At 41.1% G+C, this 22,889-nt stretch overlaps 1 protein-coding gene across 3 annotated transcripts in view; it reads left to right on the top strand.

Annotated features, from left to right (window-relative positions):
* Positions 1-22,884, top strand: part of znf710a (zinc finger protein 710a) — a 35,627-nt gene extending 12,743 nt beyond the window's left edge. Inside the window, exons 1-5 of one of the 3 annotated variants that reach the window (XM_017711114.2) lie at positions 14,243-14,319; positions 16,663-18,225; positions 19,865-20,056; positions 20,510-20,684; positions 21,163-22,884. In XM_017711114.2, the coding sequence (XP_017566603.1) occupies positions 14,275-14,319; positions 16,663-18,225; positions 19,865-20,056; positions 20,510-20,684; positions 21,163-21,326 (2,139 nt within the window). In that variant the 5' untranslated portion in view covers positions 14,243-14,274 and the 3' untranslated portion in view covers positions 21,327-22,884. Of the gene's footprint in view, positions 1-14,242; positions 14,320-16,662; positions 18,226-19,864; positions 20,057-20,509; positions 20,685-21,162 lie in introns of those variants that run through there. The other 2 variants (XM_017711113.2, XM_017711112.2) reach the window with 2 other exon arrangements.
* The last annotated feature ends 5 nt before the right edge of the window (positions 22,885-22,889 follow it).

Genomic DNA, 22,889 nt, shown 5'->3' with positions numbered 1-22,889 from the left:
TCTTGAGCCTATCTGAAGGCCAGATGAAGTTTGGAGGTCTGTGGCAATTGACTTTGCAGAAAGTTGGCAATCTCTGCACATTATGGCCTACCACTTCATGGCTGAGTTGCTGTCATTCCCAGTCGCTTCCACTTTGTTATAATATCACTGACAGTTGACTGTGGAATATTTAGTAGCCAGGAAATTTCACGACTGGACTCGTAGCACAGGTAGCATCCTATCACGGTACCACGCTGGAATTCACTGAGCTGCTGAGGGTGATCCTTCTTTCACAAATGTTTGTCAAAGCAGTCTGCATGCCTGGTTGCTGGTGGCGCGCGCGCGAGAAGCCATGTTAAATACAGAAACATTTTTAATTTGCTTGCAGTTTGTTAGTTATTGTTACCACATCTAGAAGAAGGGGGTTAGTATTGTATCAACTGAAATTTCAGAATTTGTCAGTTGTTATGAATGTTGGGGTAGTTACTCAAAAAAAGTAATGAAATGATGTTTGTCAAACTGTAATTTCACTACTTCCCTTTTTACTTCCTGGAAAAGGTCATCTTAATTGCTCATTACTTCTGTGTTACTCTGTAAAAATCCACATATCTGTACTAACTGTATGGGGGGGGGCCTGCAGCCCTTTTCAGTCATTTATTTAGGACACAGCTAGTCACGGTAAATATCATTTTAAAAGGCCTGTCACTGTCTCTGATTTTGCTCTTAACAAGACACAATCAGTTACAGTTACTGATTTAAAATAATGAACTAATGCCATTTGCAAACAGAGCCAGTAGAAATAGTTTGAGAACAGCTGCCACAAATTGAAATCTTTATGAATAAAATGTAAACATTACAGAGCTTTTTTGAAAGGTCAGACTTGCTTATGTAGGTGAGGTTGGTTCTCTCAATCTTTCATTAACCATTAACTGTATTAACATGATTAGAGACTTCAACAGATAATTTTCTGAGATTACAGCTCTTCCCATGCACACACTGTTCTGCTCATATTCACAAAATCATGCAGTCTTCTGATGCATGTAACACATGCACATGCAAATTATGTACATGGATGGCCACAGATAATCTATAAAGAGGAAGTTTATATATGAAAATAAACCTCATACATAATAATTAATGAATAATTAATAGTAATTAATAAATGATTGTTAATTAATTAATTAATTCTGTCTACTGCCTCATACTATACTTCATAATAATAATTTGGAGGAGTTGCTGTTTTGACATCTTTATTATCAAAAATTACATTATTTTTCTCCACAAAGCTGTAGTTTGTCTGATGGAGCAGTTTTCATTTTCAGAGAGGAGTTTTGACAAGGTCCACAAGCTTTTCTGTGAGCATCACCTGTTTGCCTATGACGGAAAGTTAAGGATCTCATGACAACTTACCCAATGACAGCAGCTAACCTTAGCTGTCTGACGTTCATTAGAATATAGTGAATGTTGTTCAGGTTGGGGTTAAAGGTAACAGAACCAGTTTACCTCTTTGTATGTGGGACGTATGTGATTAAACTTTACATTTTTACAGTAGTTCAATGTTGTATCAGGTCATTGTTTCTATGTAAGCAAACCGATATGGCCATGTTGAGTTACTTCAGTGTTTGAGTGGCAATATTGCATAATCTGAAGAACTGCTTTATGTTTTAAGGTGAGACAGAATTCAGGGGAGCGGGTGTAACTGCTGTACCATTTAATGTGGGACAGATAATTTGAGAATGAAGCTGGCTATAAGGAAGCCAGCTTCAGTCTCGTACTAGTGTTGATTACTTTTGTTGATTTACTGTTGAAAAACGTACCAATCGAGACAGTCTATACAGTTCACTGACTTGTCAGTTACCTAACGTTAGATAGGTATGGTAACCACCATTCTTCAGTTTTATTTGCAGATAATGTCACATTCTCTGTCCTGATCAGTAGCAGCTTTTAGCCTTCTTTAAACCTGGACCACTCGTCCAACCAGCGGCAAAGAAGCGTCAGCCACTCTTTCTAATGTAGACCTTGTCAGGCTTACTCTCTGAAAATTAAAACTGCTCCACCAAACCGATGACTTTTTTCATGGGAAAAAAATATGTGAAGTACCCTTAATAAGGATGCAAAAATATGTGCGAGCTGATGTAACTAATGTTTCCCCCGTAGATACACACACACACATGCCGCTTGGGCTCAGCCAGACGGTCAACATCATTGCTGTATTACATTCAGTACCATTAAGTTACAGAGCAGCAGTTTAGAAAAATACTGTCCAAAATTACACTATTTCAAGAATACTGCACTCAGAACGTGGGATAGAATTATATAACGGAGGGAACGCAGCGATTCATATCTTTGTTTGTGATATCGATTATTTGTGTGATGTTTGTGTAGATATTGCCATGTGGTTGGTTAAGCACAGAGAACTCGTTGATATGATTGTTTTTCTTCTGGTTTTCTATTAAACTTTTCATTTATTAGTCTGTACAGGGGACCTTAACTTGATGTAATAGTATTCATTTATTTATTTAGTTTTTATTCGGTTTGAGAGAAAGGTTTGCCCAGAAGCCGTCTGTTTGTTCTCATTGCTACGCAGTGTAATGCTAGCTTAAACCTACCTCCTTCACCTTCTTTACTTGCCTCCAACCCCTTTAACTTACTCTACGTTAGGTTTACGTTGAGTGGACCCAAAAATAATAGTCATGCTTTGGAACTTCAGCTTGCTTTGGTGTGACTCACTGCAGTAAAAACAAGCAAGCCAAAGTGACTGGGCTTTACCAGAGAACTTGCGGAGAGAATTGCCACTTGGCAATGTTTTAAGTGTTTCTCAAAAGCTAGAGGGCGGTCCTGAGTGAGTCCAAAACGAATGGATAAAGATAGAAAATGTGAGCAAAATCATAATTTATAAATGCTTAAACATTTTTGATATACAAATGTATCCATTTGAATCCAGAAGAGTATAAAACATTTTAACACCCGTTGTATATTTTTACGAGCTTTTAAACTCGCTATAGTTATGAGTTTAAAACTGCGCTTCATGTACGTTCATGATGTCACTGAGCACAAACAGCCAATGAGCAGCTTGCCAACCAATCAGCACTCTGTAGGAGTAATGCTAGCATTCTGCCACCCTGCCATCCTTCCTATTGAAAAAAGGAAGAATACAGGCGAGTTTTCTATTTCAATGAAATCCATCCTTCTACTTTCTAAAATTAAAGGAAAGTTCTGGCGCAAGTGATTAGAAACTGTGTTAACTTTTTGTTTTTAGCTGCTCCATTTACCCCATTCATTGAGAACTCGCTTGTGGGGCATCCTCTGTGGTTTTGCAGTCATGTTTTTGATATAATATGGGAAATAAGAAGAGGCTTTAAATTTTACCCTAGAGCAGCTAGGTTTAACCTGGAACTTTTAGTAGAGAAACTTTCTATGATTCTGGCCTACGGCCTGGAAACAGGATCAGAAAGATGTTACAAATAAAATGAAACAATATGTACACATTTGTTGTATTTCCTGTACTTTTACTGTTAAAACATTGGGTTATTAGGGGCCTTTAAAAGCTGATAGGTCACCATAGAGGAAATTCCCCACTGTCTCCGATGCATGTTTACTAGAATATGACTTACTGTTGGAGAGAAATTTGCTGTATTTTCTGTCCTGGTAGTTTAAATGAGCAAATTTTTTTTGCAAAACTGAAAATATAACTACGTGGTTTTCCAAAGGCATCTGTGGCTGAATTCCACAGTGACTCTGCTATAATGACAGAAAACACCAAAATCTTTTGACATGTCAAGCAAGTGGGTGTGACTTAGGAAATCACTTGCCATCTGAAGTATTTCCAGCAGGCAGCATTACTAGCACACAAATCACAGTGAAGCTACACCAGCAGGTGTTCATGAACATTTGCAATAACTTTTTGAATGACAGAAAAAGTAGTTTCCAAAAAGATGATGTAATACTCAGTATTATATTATTAAGTTGGCGGAATGTTGGCAACATTCAAATTTGTGATGTCACAATGGGCACCTCTCACACATACGCACAGAACACAGCCTAATGCACAAGAGTCAGCACAAAGAATTATTATTTTTTTATTTTAATTTTTTTTAAGGTGGAACTGCTTTTGAGGCGGAACTTCAATCAACGTAGCACTAAAATTAAGGTGGCACAGAATTTCAGGTAGATTTCTTTTTTTAAGGTGGAAGTTCAATTTCAGTTAGAATTTAAGTTTGAACTTCGTTTAAGGTAGCCCTAAAAATAACGTGACACAAAATTTAAAGTGGAACTTTATTCACAGTAGCACCTACCAACAAAATAGCATCCACCACGGATACTGCAGCTTCTGCTTAAGAACATTTTGGCAACATTTTAACAACCATTTTAATGTTTTAACATAATCAGCTGGCTTTTTCAAGGCAACTTAAAGTTTGTTCATGAACTTTCCCTTTCTGGTTTAATATGTGATCTTGTCCAAAAAGAACATAAAATAATAGAAAGTAGGTGCAGTAGATTTGTGCATATTGGTTGGGGGAGGCAATATAATTGGTGATTCCAAAATTTTGTGCTAAATTTTAGATATAATTCTAGTATTTAGGGCAAAAACTGATCCTACATTAGTGTGCTTACTCTATGCTGGGCCTGTACTTGTCAACAGGGTGTCAGTTGTTATGTTCTCTGTAAACACTGAGTAGGGTTAGGCACACACACAACATACAGCGTAGATTGAAAGAATATAAGCCAGACAATGGAGTGTGTTTTAAGATGTTTTATTGAGTTTGGTGATGTAGATATAGAGAGTTGTATTTTCTCAGCATCTTTTAATAATTTATTTTAACTCCAGGTTTGGAACCCCCCCCCTACTTACTTCCCCCTTCCTTATGTAATCTACTCAGAAATATCTTCTGGAAATTGCTGTTTAGAATTTAATGACGTAAATTAAGCATGGTCTCTGACAAAATTGGTTTTACCTTTTTGTGAAAATTGAGACCAAACTTTGAATATTCTCAAGCCTGAATTGTATAGTACAGGTGTGTTTTATAGTAGAGAGGGGCAACATGCCAACAATAAACTGCAATACTTCAAGAAATTCTCACAATACACGTCACAATATTTATTTTTTCAGACATCTGATCAGTTAAAATGGAGCAAGAAGAAACAATGGTGCTACATTTTTAAAAAATACTATCAAAAACTGAACAATGACTTAAAATGTTTTTTTTTTATTTATTCAAAATTCTGCATACCATGTTGCACCAAATACAGTTAAATGGGACTAAGTTTGCTCTCTTTTAAAAGAAACATGCAGTTAGTCATTGTTCTAACTACGTGTACTGACGATATCCACAATATGTTCAAAAAAGCATACTTAATCAATAGAACATGGGAGTGAGTGTTGCGAAATCCTCACGGCTGTGATTTGGTCATAACATGTGACCTTGAGTGTTCTATTGATTTTATACAAGAGTTAAATAAATAAAGTAAGGGATAACTAAATTGGGCCATGAACTTGGCACTAATATGTTTTAATGTTAGCAGTTCCTTCTGCCAAATTAGAGTTCCTTAACAACCAGCTTGCTGCTACGTCACAGTAATGGACTCCGCTCGCTTGTTGGACAGCTGGCAGTTCATTCTCCAGCTCCACACAGACCAACCAACAGTTTGGGAATTTAGTGTAGTCTCATCTTCAGAGTCTGACCAAATCGCCTGTGGGTCAAATGTGATCTTCAAAGTCTCCATTTTCTGTTTGTGTGCAAAGAAAGCTGTAAAAATGTTCAAATGGCTTGAGCGTCTCCTACAGCTGTCAAAGTGGTTGCTTAGCACCGTGCCTCAGAGGAGTCATACAGTGTTTGTGAAAAACATTATTATTTGTCATGATAATGATATAAATTCTCACATTGTCCACCCCTGTTATGGCATTGAATTACTATGGTGTGACAACAATTGCAAAATATATTTTAATATTTTACTTTTATTGCAATTACTTTACAATTTCTTACTCATCATTAAAACTATTTTACAAGTAGTCTGCTGTCTCTTCAGATTTATTACATTATGTGCCAGCAGAATGAAGCAGTGTGAGTATTCTAACTGGTGTTACTGGAAGGAGCGGCAAGTGTCAATTTGCATCTGCTATAAGCCTAGAGTAGCAACAGCCAACAGATTTGTTGTCTTATGAACGAAGAAACTCTGTTTACACACTACAGATCTTGTTAATGTGTGACATACAGCCAATCAAACGCATTAAGTAAATGGATACTATTTAAGGGCAAATGGTTATAGTGTAATAACCAAATGACCTCAGTATGTTGTGAAAGTGTTGGAATCTCGTGTCTAAAACTGGTGACAATTGTATCTTGAAGCAAATCAGTCAAATGTTGCAACCCTAATAATGGCTGACTAATTACTATTGCACCACTTATTCATCATACAGTTCTATTTATAAATTGTAGAGGTGTAAAAAATAAGTAACAAAATATTGTTTAAAGTATGTGGCTAAATATACATTGTGCTTAGTGTTACATATGTGGTTCAGTGAAAACCCCACTTACCACAGATGTAGTCGATCAGCCTAGACGTGTTTTGGTGTCTGAATTCTGCGTCTTTAGTTTAAGGCTGAAGCTACAAGGCGAATGTTGCTAATAAACATTAGAGGTTAAATCTCCAAAATATTTTCCATACATATGCCCCCAAATTTTCTCTTGACCTGCTCAAACCATTTTCAGGTCTTCATTAAGGTCATGCAGACTGTTCAAAAGTTCAAAATAACGGTTATTAATATGAAGCAAGAGAAATCCCAAATATAATCATAAACATGGTGTTCGTATGCGTGTGTGTGTGTGTGTGTGTGTGTGTGTGTGCGCACTGGCAGAGGAGTTGGAACTTATAGGTCACAATACCTGTTGTTTAAAATAGCAGTCCATTGGATTCAGCTACAGGATAAAATTTTGTTGACTTTTACCTTTCATGGTAAGTCATATTGTGCCCTAAACCACACTGAAGAGTCTGTTTGATCTTAAAGAGTAACAAATTAGTGCCATTTTTTCCCCAAAAGGTTATATGTATTATTTAGTAATGATAAATGATGTCAGTCTTGTTGAAGTGTTAACTTCTTTAGTCATCATCATTGTTGTGGTTCAGCCTGTACAGCACCCTCTCTGGTTTAACTCTGCTATAGGTGTGAATGAAGTAGTTCAGTACTGGAGTATGAGGCTGTGTTCACATTACGAGGCTGAAGTGGCTCGCTCTATCTATCTATCTATCTATCTATCTATCTATCTATCTATCTATCTATCTATCTATCTATCTATCTATCTATCTATCTATCTATCTATCTATCTATCTATCTATCTATCTATCTATCTATCTATCTATCTATCTATCTATCTATCTATCTATCTATCTATCTATCTATCTATCTATCTATCTATCTGACTTAATGTGATTCGTCAGATTTTTTTTTTCAGAGCTGTATAAACACCCACATCCGATCTTTTCAAACTAGATCTGAGCCGCCTTCGTTTGTGGTCCTACATCAGATATATAGCCTATTCCATGTTTCATTTTCCACTGCACGTGTGCTAATTCAGCGTTAATATGGTGGCAGGACCGTACCTGAAGTTGGTGCCAAAAGTAATTAATCTGACCCTTTTTCACAGTCATCTTGCCCTGATGGTAGAGGGTTGAGAGCTGCTCTGCTTTTTAGTTTGTTGTTCATTAAGAACGTTAACTCATGTGACATTATTGATTAAGGATATACACATACAGATGTTTCAGAGCACAGGTTCGTTCACATTAATGACATGATTATTTGAGTCAATTGGGCTACGTTCAGATGGCAGATAAGTGATCCCAATCTGATTCACTGCTAGCATATTTACATTGTGTTTTTAATAGGCTCCTTTCACATGACAAATGAGATGCGCAGACTGCTACATAAAACGTGTACAAACAGTCAACACTAAAATGACCATGTTCTACAGAACAGAATAAAACATTCTGAATTTCGGTGACCATGATCTACAAAGTTTAAAGTGGAATCTGAGCAAACAGGAAGGAAGCTCAGTTTCTTTCATGTGCCATGATGAAAAATGCTATCAACGTGGCATGATGTAATGCCCAAATAGCAATATATACTGGGTAAAGAGCCCTGATCTATGTGAAACTCCTTTTGCAATAAATTTGCAGGAATTTTGATATGATTGTTCGGTTGGAGGTCACCTTTCTGATATGTAGCTACGTATTGAAATTTAGTACCACATGTGAAAGTGGCCCAAGAAAAGTGACTGTCTGATTGAATGTGCTTTTTGCTGTTTACACTGCCACACAGAACAAATCAGTGTACCAAATGAAGAAACAGATCAGTGTGAACACAGCCTTACACAAACGCGAACCATCGTTTTAGAAAGATCGGATCTGAGCAAGAATTGAGCAATGAGGCTTATAATGTCAACATAGCCTGACATAGCCTGTACATTTGTATACATCTCAGTATGCAAATTGGTCAACCAATTATTCGCCCCTGAGGGCACCTACCTAGTGGTGCGCTGAACAAACGTGAGTTTGAGATATGAGGAGTAGACAGTGAGAACACCGTCGTAAGTTAACCAAGTTGTTGTTATTCTTTTACCTAATATCATAGTTATGCAATAATTTCTGCCAGTCTTCTGTGTTATGTTGTGTAAGGCTATCAGTGGTGAATGTTTTACCTTCCCACACTGGGTTAAACACACTCTGTATTAATTTTGGTGAGTTTCTCTCGTATTTTGTGTTCTTTAGCAGAAACTAAAAGATAAGCCATTCTATGAAGACATGCATGTAATCCGTTTTTAATCAGTATTGTGTCTGTGTTGACAATCAGAGAAATTAGAGACTGCAGAGGAGTATAACAGTTAATTCTATTGAGTTTTTGTGTGCCATAGTGCCCACCCTCTTTCACTCCCAAACAGTCCAAATTGTCCTTCTTATTTATTAGCATTGTTCTGAGTTGAACTAAGGGTGGAGTTATCTTAAACTAGGGGGTGTCGTTACTCTTTAATGAAGGTTTGGGGAAGTATTGACTGAAAATACTGACTTAGTGTTTGTTAACAATGTTAACCTGGCCTAGCCTGGAAAAAAACAAGAGAAAAGAAGCAAAATTTGGACAGCAAACATGTGTTGGCTGAATGATTACATCTGAGGTAAGACTGTGTAAATGAGATTTTTCACTGAACCATTAATTTAAGATGACCTGCTGCTGGAGGGACATTAAGGGCGGGACACATCTGTCAGCACACAACCTGTTAATGGCTGACTACAGGTGTGAACTTTTAGTCTTAAGTTGCATTTCAGCTATTTCTACAAGACTACTCTATATATGTCAGAACTACTTTATTATAGAACCAAAATCTCTTTGGTTGAAATGGCACTACGAGGGGGTCCAAGTGGCGTATCCCTCAAGAGCACGAACCTTGATGACTTTGCTTGACCTCCATTTTTTGTGGTGATCTGCTTTTGAGTACTGCATTGTTCTAGCGTTGCAGGGAAGTGAAACTGTGTGTGTGTGTGTCGTCCCTGCTCTCATTCACTAACAGATCACATGGTATGTTGTCTGTCTGTGTGTGTGTGTGTGAGAGCACGGAAATCCCTGCTTGGTAGTGTTGAGGCTCAGTAACCTATCTAGGCCCACTTCCCCAAGTCTCTTTCACTCTTAGCCTAGTGCAGAAACCTGTACATGTGCATGCGCACACACACTCACACCGAATGCAGGCAGAAATGGTATCTCGCTCTCTCACCCTCTCTCCCTCTCCCAATGTTCCCCCCCCCCCCCCCCCCCCCCCCCCCACTTTACTCCTCCCGTTGAGAAGTGTAGGGAGACAGAGTACACAGTAAAGGCAAAAGCGCAGTCTTTCTCAATGCTGTAGAAAACTCAGGTACATATATACAAAGCATACAGGCTCCATCTCCCCCCCCCCCCCCCCCCCCTTCTCTCTGTAGAGGCTTGAAGAGAAACTCAACACACGCACACCCAGCATAGAGTTGTCTGTTGCCCTCTCAGAAAATTTCCCACTGCAGTAACCTGTAGAAACACCACACGCTCTCAGCACACAGATAGAGAGACTACTGAGCGTTCATTATTCTTTGTGTATTATTCTGTATGTGCAAGTGTTGGTCTGCAGAAGCCTGATACTTGTGGGCAAATGGGCAAGTGGACACGTTTGAGCCTCCCCCGCGCCCCCCTTCCTTCTCTTTCCCTTCGTCTTCGGAGAGATGTGGGCTTGGATAGGAGCCAGTGTATTCTTTCTTTTCCCTCAACTTTTGTTGTCGATCCCCCTCTTCCTTTCTCCCCACAGGCACAGGGCCGTGTGTTGTTTTATGTACGCGTCCCCAGCCGTTTCTTCTTCCATGTGCTTTTCTTTGTCTTTTCTGCCTCTTATCTCTTTGTTTCTTCCCTTGCACTCTTTCTATTTTCTCTCTCCCCCCCTCTCTCTCAACTTCCTGCTATCTTTCCCCCTCACTCACACCCTCCCTCAATCTCTCTTTATCTCTGTCTGTCTCCCTCCCCTCCCTCTCTCTCTCTCCCTCTCCCTATCTTTCTCTCTCCTATCTTCTCTCCCTCCCTCCCTCACTCTCTCACTCACGCACACATTCATCTCACTCACTCTTTCACAGCCCCACACACTCTCTCCCTCCCTCCCTCTTTCTCTCTCTCTCTCTCTTCCTGCTTCTCTCTCACACATTCTCCACTCTCTCTCTATTCTCCCCTCCAAGGTTTGATTTTTTTTTTTTTTTCTTTCTTTCTCTTTCTTTCTTTCCTTTTTCCCATGGATTGCCCTTTCCTGCTCGGTAATGAAAAATGTTCCTCTGCTCCTCATACAGTACACAGCGCTCAGGTGTGTTTTCAGCTCTAGAACTGAGGGCACACTGTTTAAATGGGAATACCACTTATTTTTCTGAATTTCTGCATAATTTAGTGGTTAATATGTAAACAAAGACATTCAGAGTGATTCAGTCTAAAATGTGCCATTCTAGAGAAACTTACAGACTCAGAATTGTTCACAATGGCAGTGATAGGAACCAGACATCCAAAGGATTTAATGCCTCCAAAAGCAAATGCACAGTGTTATAACATGAAATGATTAGAATATATTGCTCAATGTTTGAGACACTGTTTAAAGGTCTCTTTGACAGAAGATTTTTAAAGATAAATTAACAATGCAGAGCATTAAAAAGGCAAAATCTTCTAGAGAAAACTTATTTTTTTTAGACGTACTATATTTTGGCATTGGCATTATTTTATATTATATAATATAAAATATTTGCAATGTACACCTTGCGAAGGAATGTTCCTACAGATATATTATAAAGGAGGAGGAGACAGTTCAGTGGTTGAAAAATGGTTGAGAAAGCTTGTAAAACTCATCATGACATCTGTTCAATAAGAAGAGTCAGTTGGTTTGCAGGTAAAGCTGCATGTGGGAAAAGCCCAGTGTCATCGTGGAGCGATGCACATAGCCAAAACAAGCTGAAAAACAAGCCAGACTATTTATGCAAACGTGTCAGATTCTACCAGTGATTGCAAATATTTATGAAACGTTAACGAGGCTTTTAGTTTTGGGTGACGAGATTTAGAATGATTTATAAATGAGAGCCCAGACTCAGTTATAAATCAGACAAAATGATTTGTGAGAATAGTGTTCATAAATCACACACTTCAACGACTGCGACACTCACTTTTACGCACTGTTTGTGCGTCAGATTGGAAACCTGTGTCGATATATCTGTGCAGTCACATTGTACAAATCACTGCTTAAATGTGAATTTTTACTTATGAACATTTGAAGGTGAAATGTGTGCAGTGATGCATGTTTTATAAATAAGGACCCTGTTATTGCATTTCTGTTAGAATTTCATCACAGTCACTGTAAAGAAAACCAAAAGGGTAAGTTTCTCTACAAGGCAGCATTTACAATACTTTGAATGAATTTTAGGGCTGAACTATTTGGGCAAAATATCTAATTGCAATTTTTCTGACTAATATTGCGACTGCGATTTAAGTTGCAAGTACTTGATATGAGTAAAGATCCAGGCCTATTGTTTAGACCAGCGGATCCACTTTATTCATCTTGAGACTTGAACCCAAACTGCCAGTTAAATGTGGTTGTGATGTCACAGTAAATGAGTGTTCGGTTGCTTCTGATTAGTCTAACTCATCAGCTCCATATTCATTTCCCCACCTAAAACGTGTTAAGAGAACGTCGTTTGTCATGTAACGTATCTTTTGCAGATTGTGTGATTTGGAAACTGCACTCTTTGAGATCGTGATTTAGATACAAAAGCAATGAATATTTCAGTATTTCTTACATCTCAATGATTGAGTTATGGAGAAACTTTGGAAAACCAGTGGAATTCCCCTTCTACTGTGGGACGGCCTGGGCCTCATCCTGCCGTTAATAATCCAACAGGAAGTGATATTCTAATCCTCTACCTGTTCCATAATACAGATTGACTAAGTACCACTGCACCTCAGGACCCACCCAGTGTCCACCACCAGGTACACCAATACCACGCTACATTCTGCCCCTTCACACAAACCGGGCCTTAAACAGTTAATTTCTTTCCTTGCTGTTTTTCCTTTTCCTCTCTCTCTCTCTCTCTCTCTCTCTCTCTCTCTGTCTCTCTCTTTTCTTTCCTCTCTCTCCTTCCCCCAGCCCCCCCCTTCTCTTCCCTTCACTCTGCACTCCCCCTCTTTCTCTTGCTGATGGACTCTTCTTTTTATTTTCACACTCCACCATCCCCCTTTTCTTCTATTTTTCTCTCTCTCTACCTCGGTCTCTTTCTCTTTTACTGCATTCTCTCTTTCAGCCTTCCATTCCCTCTATCTCTCTCTTTTCAATCCCCACCCTCTCATGAGCACCCTCCCTTCTCTCTCTTTCTGTCTCTCTTTTCTTTGACCTCATCTTTTCTTATGCTCTCCCTCCCCCAGTTTCTCTCTTCCTCCTTTTTTTGCTGCATTCTCTCTTTCCCTCACCCTCCCCCACCCCCTCTCTCCTCCTCTCTTTCTCTCTTTCTATTTCTCTGTCACCCCCCTCCCTCTATACCTCTGTCTCTCTCCCCCTCCCTCTTCCTCTTATTCTCTCTCTCTCTCCCCCATGTCTGTCTCTCTCCCTCCCTCCCTCTTTCCAAACTGCTTTTCTCTCCCTTTTCTTTCTCCTTTTCTTTTGTCACTTTTTTTCTTTTTTTGCACTAGCTTTCAGACATTGTGTAACGTCTTGCAGCTTAATTATTTGAAATTTAGAAATAAACAGACCTGGCGTAACTACCCACAGCTACTCTAGGAAGTAAAAAATTAACACACCGTACACATTTTCTGACACTGTCAACGTACCTGTGATTACAGAAGCGTGTTTTTTGTGTGTTGATAGCTGAAGCATGTTTGTGTGTTTGAAGAACATGTCTCTGAGGTGTGTGTGTGTGTGTGTGTGTGCACGTGTGAGTGTGTGAAGAATAGAACCACAAGCTTTTGCTTGTTTGGGCTTTTTAGAGAAATGTTTGTTGAAGGGTCATGTTGTATTGAATGTGTGTGTGCGTGAGAAAGAGAAGTAATACAGAAGTGTGTGTGTGTGTGTGTGCGTATGTGTGCGCCTGTGCATTTGCGTGTGTGTGAGTAAGAGAGAAAGAGCGAGAGAGAAAGAAAAGAGAAAGACGGGGAGAGAGAAGGGAGGGGGAGAGCGAGAAGGAAAGAGAAAGAAGAAATGGGTGTGTGTATGTGTGTGTGTGTGTGTTTTAGACAGAAGAAAGAGAAAGAAAGCAAGCAAGAGAAAAAAGCGAGAAAGAGAGGGTGAGAGATAGAGGGGGGGAAAACAGAGCAAGAGAGGGCGAGAAGGAAAGAAAGAGACAGATAAAAAGGACAGATTAAAAGAGAACGAGAACAAGAGAAAGAAAGGGTGAGAGAGAGAGAGTGACAGAAATGGTGAGAGAATAAAAGAGACAGAAAGTGTGTGTGAGAGAGAGAGAGAGAAAGAGGAAAAAAGAAAGGGCAAAAGAAAGACAAAGCAAGAGAGACAGAAATAGGAAGCGAATAAAAGAGAGCACAAGAGAGCTAGGGTGAAAAAAGCGAGAGATAGAAATAGGGAGAGATTAAAAGAGAGGAAGAGCGAGAGAGACAGAAAAAAGAGAGCGACAAACAGAGAGAGAGAGAGAGAAAGAGGCCGGCACAGTCAGTTCTGATAACAGCAACAGTAGGCGGAGGATGAGCGGAGGGACCGCCCCTTTCTCTCCCGCAGATATAAATAGGAGGAGGGTTTTTTTGCTCCACACTTCATTTGAAGGATGAGAGCCCTGAAACACCTTAAACATCACACCAGGAGCAATGTGGTGAGTACTCAGCTTTAACCCAGCTCAGTCTGAACACCGCAGACCGGCCTGCGGGCCTGTTTCGTTTGAGGTTTTTTAAGTTTGTTAATTGCTTAATGAAAAAGTTTTGACTTTTTGATGCTTTCTCTTAAAATTAGGGGTCATAAAATGAGTTTTCAGAGTCATTTACTGATTGGAGCAGTCAAAGTTCTCTCTGCTTTTGTGTTTGGCCTCTACAGCACTCTTACTGTCTGTTTTCAACTACAGTACGTCTCTCTTCTTATCTTTCTGTTTCACTCACTCTCTCTCTCTCTCTCTCTCTCTCTCTCTCTCTCTCTCTCTCTCTCTCTCTCTCTCTCTCTCTCTCTCTCTCTCTCTCTCTCTCTCTCTCTCTCTCTCTCTCTCTCTCTCTCTCACACTCAAACATAGGCTCATACATTCATTGTCTTTCTGGTTTAACTATGGTGTGTCTGTCTCTCTTGTTATCCATCTGTCTATCTTTCTCGCTCTTTCTTTTATTTATCATATCTTAATCTCATAGTTTCTGTTTTCTAAAACTATTTTTACATTCAGTTCACCTCTCCTCTCAGAGCTGCGGCTGCTATCCTGCCTGACTGGCTCTCTCTTTCATTTGTCTTTCTGTCTTTCATTTTCTCTGCCTTTCATTTTGTCATGTTTTTTTTCTCTGCTCCTTCTCTTTCCTACTCCCTCCCTCCCTGCTCTCTCTCTCTCTTTTCTCACCCTCTCTCTCTCTTTCAGTCTCTCACTCCCCGCAACCCCTCCCACTCCCTCTTTCTGTCTCTCTCTTTATCTTTCTCTCTCTCTTGTACACGCGCTCTCTCTCTCTCTCTCACTCAGTTTCTCAGTCTCTCATCCCCCACCACCCCTCCCTCTCTCTGCTCTTTTCCTCTCACTCTTTCTCTCTTTATCTCCCTTTATCTTTCTCTCTCACTCCCCTCCCTCCTCTCTTTCTCTTCTCTCTCTCTCGCTCGCTCGCTCACTCACTCATCCCCCACCCCCTCCTTTCTTTTTTCCTCTTTCGCTCTCCTTCTTTCACATGCTCCCTCAATCACCCTTCCCTGCCTCACTCTTTCACTCACTCTCCTTTCAATCTCTCTCTGTCTCTCTCTCTCTGTCTCTCTCTCTCTCTCTCTCTCTCTCTCTCTCTCTCTCTCTCTCTCTCTCTCTCTCTCTCTCTCTCTCTCTCTCTCTCTCTCTCTCTCTCTCTCTCTCTCTCTCTCTCTCTCCCTCACTCAATCTTTCCTTGTCTCTCTCTCCCTCACTGTCTGCTTTAAAAGCAGTAATTATAAATGACGTGGTTATCAGGGCATCCAGGTTCCCCTTCTCTCTCCACTCACTCTGTCTCTCTCTTTCTCTCACTTCTGCCTTTCTCTCTCTTTCCCCATTTTACAGCTGTCAATCACTATGACACTCTTTCACTTGTGTATTTTCATGCAAACTGTTTGCATATGCGCAAATCCATATTTACCCGAGTTTGTGTATCTACACCTCTCAAGGTAGCACCTGGTTACAGATCTGACTGAAGTGTTAACGTTTTTTCAAAGGTGCTTTGCCCAGAGAGAGCCTGTGACAACATCTCTCCTATTGTACCATTGTTTACAGCTGTTTTGTTCTAACCTTTAGTGGCCTTAAAGCTACGATATTGGCTATGAATGGACTCTGAAACAGAGCGTTTGAGTTCACCATAATTAGCCTTTCCCCTCAGCCTGGGACCGAGCTGTGTTTGTTTGTTTTTTTTTTTTTTGTTTTTTTTTGCAGATCTAAATCCAAGTTCCTTGTTACCACATTAGCATTATCATTGTAAACTAACATGCTAACAGTTCTCTAGGTCAGCAATGGCACAACTTGACTTCACAGGAAATGCTGTGGACAGTCCACGGATGTGGACTTCCTGGTTAGACCTGGGCTCCCTTTGTGCTCCACGTTCTTTTAAAGGCCGTTGAGGAAGGAAGCATGGTGCTTTACATAGATTTATCTTCTCCATCTAATATGCTCTCAGCCTTTTCTGAACACAGAATCTCTCTCGCTTTCTGTCTGACCAACCTCAGAAAGAGTATACTGGATTTTAGGAGGTTTAGGAGGCAATGCTTACTGCTTTTAAAGAGAAAGTAGTGTCCTGTCTGATGCCCTACATTTGTCACCTTGGTGGTTCTTCCTCAGACTCTTGACTCTTTTGCTCCGGTAATGCTGTTGGATTGACATGGTTGCTAGAGTTCTATTGTAGTGACTGTTGCTATGACTCCACTGTACAGTCTTTGTTGCCAGGGCTACTGTAGTAAATCTTTTGGATTTACTATTACCGTTAGCATTGCATTGACTGTATGTTCTCTTTTTCTCTTGAAGGAGGAGCAAGAGCAAGAAGTTCCTCTGGTCCGCTGCTACACCAAAGTGATGGAGCATGCGGTGGATGCTGGCACACAGACTGACCCTGTGGTGGTCCTGTCTCTGGCCCAGGCTGCCGTGCTGGGCCTCATATCTCAGAATGAGATCTTTGGAGCCACCATTGCTCCCAATGGCTTCTACAAAGGAGAGGCGCGTGATGGCCCCCCTCCCCCTCCAGAGGCGACAGAGTACGAGTATGCAGACCAGCTGATTGGGGCCAATGGAGACTACCTTGCTGAGCCCGATGGGGATGACAAAAGGCTAGAGAGGTCTTGCGGGGCTGAGCGGAGGCGTCCAGGGCCCCGGGGAAGGACCAAGAGACCCCGAATTGAAGTTGAGGCAGTGGCGCCGACTGAGAAGTCCCTAGAGATACAGACTCACGTGAAAGGAGAGAGGCCTGACTATTCCAGCCCCTGTTACCATTCACATGTTCATCATAATGATAGCGAGTCTGAGGTGTTGGACCTTGCACCCCACAGAGTACTATTAAAGGAGGAGCAAAATAGCAAAGACTGCACAGAGTATGTGAATGAGCCGAGCAGCCAGCAAACCGATGCAGACTCGGATACGGACTCTCGAGCTACTGAACGTAGCCCCATTGTCCGGGAGAAAGCAGTAGCCAGCCGATCTGAAGAAGAAGCTGGGAAAGAGGAAGACCAGGAGGAGGACAGAGCATTGAACATCAAGACTCCAGATGAGGAGGTGAGCCCTGTGATGAGGCGCTACTATGAGTCTAGTGTGGTTGCCTATGAAGCTGCCGAAATGGGTCTGGCAGGGGATTACGAGGAAAGCGGACAGGCAACAATGTGGGCTGACGGTGAGAATTCTGTTGGCCGACGGATGCAGATTGACCGACTGGACATCAATGTGCAGATTGACGAATCATACTGCGTAGATGTGGGCGAGGGCCTGAAGCGCTGGAAGTGCCGCATGTGTGAGAAATCGTACACCTCCAAGTACAACCTGGTAACACACATCCTGGGCCACAACGGCATCAAGCCACACGAGTGCCTGCACTGCGGCAAGCTCTTCAAGCAGCCAAGCCACCTGCAGACACACCTGCTCACGCACCAGGGCACACGTCCACACAAGTGCACCGTCTGCAAGAAGGCCTTCACCCAGACCAGCCACCTCAAGCGCCACATGCTCCAGCACAGCGACATCAAGCCCTACAGCTGCCGCTTCTGCGGCCGTGGCTTTGCCTACCCTAGCGAGCTGCGCACCCACGAAGCCAAGCATGAGAACGGCCACTGCCATGTCTGCACACAGTGCGGCATGGAGTTCCCCACACATGCCCATCTCAGGCGCCATCAGGTCAGTCACCAAGGGCCCACCACCTTCCAGTGCACTGAGTGCCACAAGTCCTTCGCCTATCGCAGCCAGCTGCAGAACCACCTGATGAAGCACCAGAACATGCGGCCCTATGTCTGCTCCGAGTGCGGGATGGAGTTTGTGCAGATTCACCACCTTAAGCAGCACATGCTCACGCACAAGGTACTAACACAGCAGGCCCTCGAACACAAGGTACTTCTAACCTCACTGCTTTTTGTCGTCCTCCTACAGCCTTCTTTGTTTGAACTGTGTGAACTGTTGCCCTTGCCTCCCAACTGTGATCCAACTGTTGTCTAAGATCTAAGAACACATACATAGCAGAATCTGTAATTAATGCAACCCTGTTGGCCAAGGGTCCCTGCATGAGAGCTTGTTTCATAGCATGTAAAGCAGCATGCCGTGAGACTCAGGTGACAAAAAAGGTTTGAGTGTAAACTGAGCCCTTTCAGTCAGATCCCACCCCCTCAGTCATAGCCATCCAATCCACTTCCTGAGCTGCTCTAGAGCTCCCCATTCTGCTTCTAGCACCAATAAGGTAGACTTTTTTTTTTTCACGTGCTTTGTGCTGTGAATGTCATACTGACGATACTTCCGTCTCACGTCCCTCATTCTGTGACTATGATTCATCCCTTTAAGACTGCAGTCTCTGTAAACAAAGTGGGTCACAGGTCAGCTGCATTACAAACCAAAACACTGGGTATGCATTCATTGTGTAGTTAACCTTTCTTTAGCTTCTTAAAATAGGCACTGAACTCTTGTATTATTTTCTTACAAGACTTCAATGTAAAAAGCATTATATAAATAGAATATTCTACATAATGCATTCACAATATCTGAGTGGACACTGATGAAGCCTTCATGAAAACTGACACAAGATGTTCATTTCATTGCTATACATTACATTATAAAGCGATCTGTCTTGAAAGGTTTTTTTGGGTGATTTTTGCTTACGAACAATTGGTCAATGTCTAAAAGAACTACACTACTGTCTTTGTCTCTTTCCATTTAGTCGTTTAATCAAATATTGGGATTCTTAATCCGCCATAAGAACGTTGGACCCCAGTACAATACAAGGTTCCTCCCTTATTTGTTAGTTGTAGGATAAACTCTACAATAACCAACACCAACTAAGCATGTACATGTTTTATTAAGATCTCAGTGTTGGTTATGTAATAAATCTTTATTACCCACCGAAACAGAAGTCATCATTGGCATTGGTGTGCACAAGATAAGGGAACATTCTCTATAAAATATAAAAATACCTAAAAAGGTCCTGCATGGTGTTAAGGTGCCAGTGTGCTGTTAATGTGCTTTTTGAAGGCCTCTGATTGCTTTATGTAAGATTCCATTCAAATATCCCTCATTAATGTTGACAAAAATAGTTATCGGACATGTTAACAGTTCAGCTAAGGGCGAGCTGAACCACATTTACACTCCGAACATAACATTTCTTTCCATTGTCTTGGCACCACAGGCTTGGTGGAGCTGCTAGACTCAACTGTATATGTAATGGTTGCTGTCTATCTGTCCTGCGGCAGCGTGATAACTCCAGCGTGTGCGCATGTTCAGCTTATTTTCCCCATTCATATTATGAATTCTTGTGAGCAAGCAACAATAGCAGAACCAGCCTATAGATTCAGCAGTGTCTATGGCAACTGCCTCTGTTTCTCATTTAATTCCACTAACTCCTTTTCCCTCTCAGTAAGTCTGCACAATGAAACTGAGCCAACAGTTAATAATAATAATAATGTTTTTTTTTTTTTTTTTTACCCGTCGAGAAATGGAACTGTTTTTAATTACAATATACCACTTTGTTGTGCTTGTCTTATAGGGTATGAAGGAGTACAAATGTGACGTGTGCTCCCGCGAGTTCACCCTTTCGGCCAATCTGAAGCGACACATGCTGATTCACACCAGTGTGCGGCCCTTTCAGTGCCATGTGTGCTTTAAGACCTTCGTCCAGAAACAGACCCTCAAAACCCACATGATCGTCCACCTTCCCGTCAAGCCCTTCAAGTGCAAGGTGAGAGTAGAGCATGTCACTTTATAATCCTCCAGAATAACCACCGTCAGTGTAGATTTATTTTTTTTTTTTTTACTGTGAGAACTGGGTTATTGAAATGCTATGTCCGATATGTGCACAATATGTATCGCTATATTATGACCCACACACACAATATGCTAGTAGTGCCACATTTAAAAACAGCCATCAAAAACTATGAACACAGCTCTTTGTCCTTTTGTTCTATGTTTTGCATACTGCACTGCAATAAGTCCAATAAACAGCACTAATTATGCTCTTGTCATAAAACATGCAGTTGTCTTTTTACATACTGCATCCACAATGTACTCAGAAGAGCGTATTAATACTATGATGATAAAATATTGCCCACCTCTAATCCCCTCGAACCTGACTAAGTTAGGGGTTCCACGATGGAGGTGTAAACAAGTAACGTTTACCAATCTGGTTTTTCAGGTGTGCGGGAAGTCATTCAATAGAATGTACAATCTCCTTGGACACATGCACCTTCATGCCGGTAGCAAGCCCTTCAAATGTCCCTACTGCACCAGCAAGTTCAATCTGAAGGGGAACCTTAGCCGGCACATGAAGGTCAAGCATGGCATCCTAGAGGGCTCACCGGATGGACAAGGTAACAACGCCCTTGTTTATGGCTCCTTCTTAGGCTTGCTACAATAAAATTTGCAATATGCCCTGAATCAGAACTGTAATTATGAGGATACTAGTAGTGAGGCTGATGTTAGGGTTACTTGGGTACAATTGCGCTGTGACTCAAAAAAGGACAAGACTTCCATAAATGCTTGTTCGTCCAAGTTATTAAGGGATGTGGTGCATGATCATGACAAAACAAGTACATTTGTCAGACTGAAGGGATGCCTGTGATTCAGAATACAGCATGACACAAACTATTAGGACTTTGCTTCTGTGTTTTCGAATTTTGTATCGGGTGGACAGCATCAGATTGACTGTTAGCTAGTTAGCCTAAAGTATGCGGCAAAATTTATAGACAATTTCAAAGTAGCACAAAATATTTTGCTGTACTACTACAGAGTAAATGCAGCATATATGCCTATTGAGTGTGGAGTCAAGTGCTGTATTTCCCTCTACAGACACCATGCCTGACATAGAGGGCCAAGAGGACTATGAAGAGGAGAGCTTTGACTACAGCGAAAGGGAAAATCTGGCCAGTAACAACGCACAAGACCTAGCGAAACTGGCCGAGCTGGGCTACTACAACTACACCAAGGCTGCTGCCCGGTACGCCACAGCATAAGTGGTTTAATAAGAGACTGAAACACCCATGGTTGTTCCTGTAGCCCTCATGGCTTCAAGAATGACCGATGAGGAAATGGCTGCCTAGTGACTGTGCACTAGGATCCATTTTAAGTACCCTGTAAGAGGAAGTGAGATTTTGTTCCCCTCCTCGCTAAAAACTGTTAAGTTCCATGTAAACTGAGCATAAAGCTACATTTAGAAGTCATACCATCAGTAACAAAATGAGGACAACTATTGAAAATGCATTCTGATGAGTAACATCCTAACGCCATTTTCAACTTGTTGGACAACAGTTGAAGAGTAATATGAGCCTAATTTAATAGTGCAGTCAAACAGTATGTACAGAGGCACTTATCCATGAAGGACAATCCCCAGCTCTTTCAAAGAAATTGGAGTAACTGCCATTGTAACAGACTTAATATTAAAAGCACATTGGTAAGCAGCTATAGCTCAGTGGCTACATGTCTTGCAGGTCAGGAGCTGCTAGAAAAGGCCCATTTAGACATAACCAAAGCTAGCAAGGTGGGAATTCCTTGTTTGTTTGGCTTTTACCACTGTGGTTTATTTTCTTTTGACATAAACCATAACACCAGAATCTTTCTCTGCAGTGTTTGCTGTGATTTTTTCTTTTAATTTTTTTTTTTAATAAAGCATGTAGGGTTTGTGTCCAGTGGACTGACCAGCTACAAGGAAGCCTTAATGTCTGTTGCATTCTTGGCTTTCCTGGGGCAAGTCTACATCACCTTGCGGACACAGTTCAGTATTGTACCATTAGGGTATAACGGAGCTTGTATTTATTGTGAAATGTTATTTTCTTGGCATGCTCAAGAGTAACAGACTTTTTGATGTTCCATATTGGGAAAGCCCTGTACTTTTAAATGTCTGAAGTGATAGTTAGGGGGAGAATGCAGTGGTGATGGCCTACTTTTCTTTTTACTATACCTGGAATTGAATTACATGTTGCATTTGGTCACCTTATAAGGAACGCCGTGTCAAAATGACCAGAAATAAAGTGTACATGCCTTCATTTCTATGACTATTGTTGGTCTCCAAGGCTGAATGTGAAGATGATGCCCTGAAAAACTTTGGACAGAAATATTAACTGCCCTTGTGTCTGTAAGAGAGTGTGCCATCCATCATTGCTGCACAGAGCTCTGAAGTGATGAACGACAGTCTGCAGACACGTGACGGGGCCAGAGACCCAGCACAGAGTGACTGAGAAAATTTCCAATGTATTCTGCTTAGCTTTACATGGACACCCGCTGCCCAACCAGCCAGGCAATGCTACGTTATGTTAATATGCCACATTAAAAAAGAAGAAAGAATAAAAGTAGTAAGCCCACAGTGCAGACTGGGAGTTTTTCTGTTTCAGATTGTGTCCTTGAGGCTTCAGCCATCAGGACAAGCTGCTGAGGGCAAGTCATGTTTTAGTTTTGTATAAGCTTTCATTCTTTTGTTGCACAAATATGTATATGCTGTTGATAGAGTTCTATGTTGAATGTTGTGCTTTGGATCATACTGTATATTAATACATTTATTTGCCTTTAAAAAAAAAAGTGTT

This window comes from Pygocentrus nattereri, chromosome 7 (genome assembly GCF_015220715.1).
Source record: "Pygocentrus nattereri isolate fPygNat1 chromosome 7, fPygNat1.pri, whole genome shotgun sequence".
Taxonomy (NCBI): Eukaryota; Metazoa; Chordata; class Actinopteri; order Characiformes; family Serrasalmidae; genus Pygocentrus; species Pygocentrus nattereri.
Note: the sequence above shows the minus strand (reverse complement) of the source record. Positions and strands in the feature narration are given on the sequence as shown.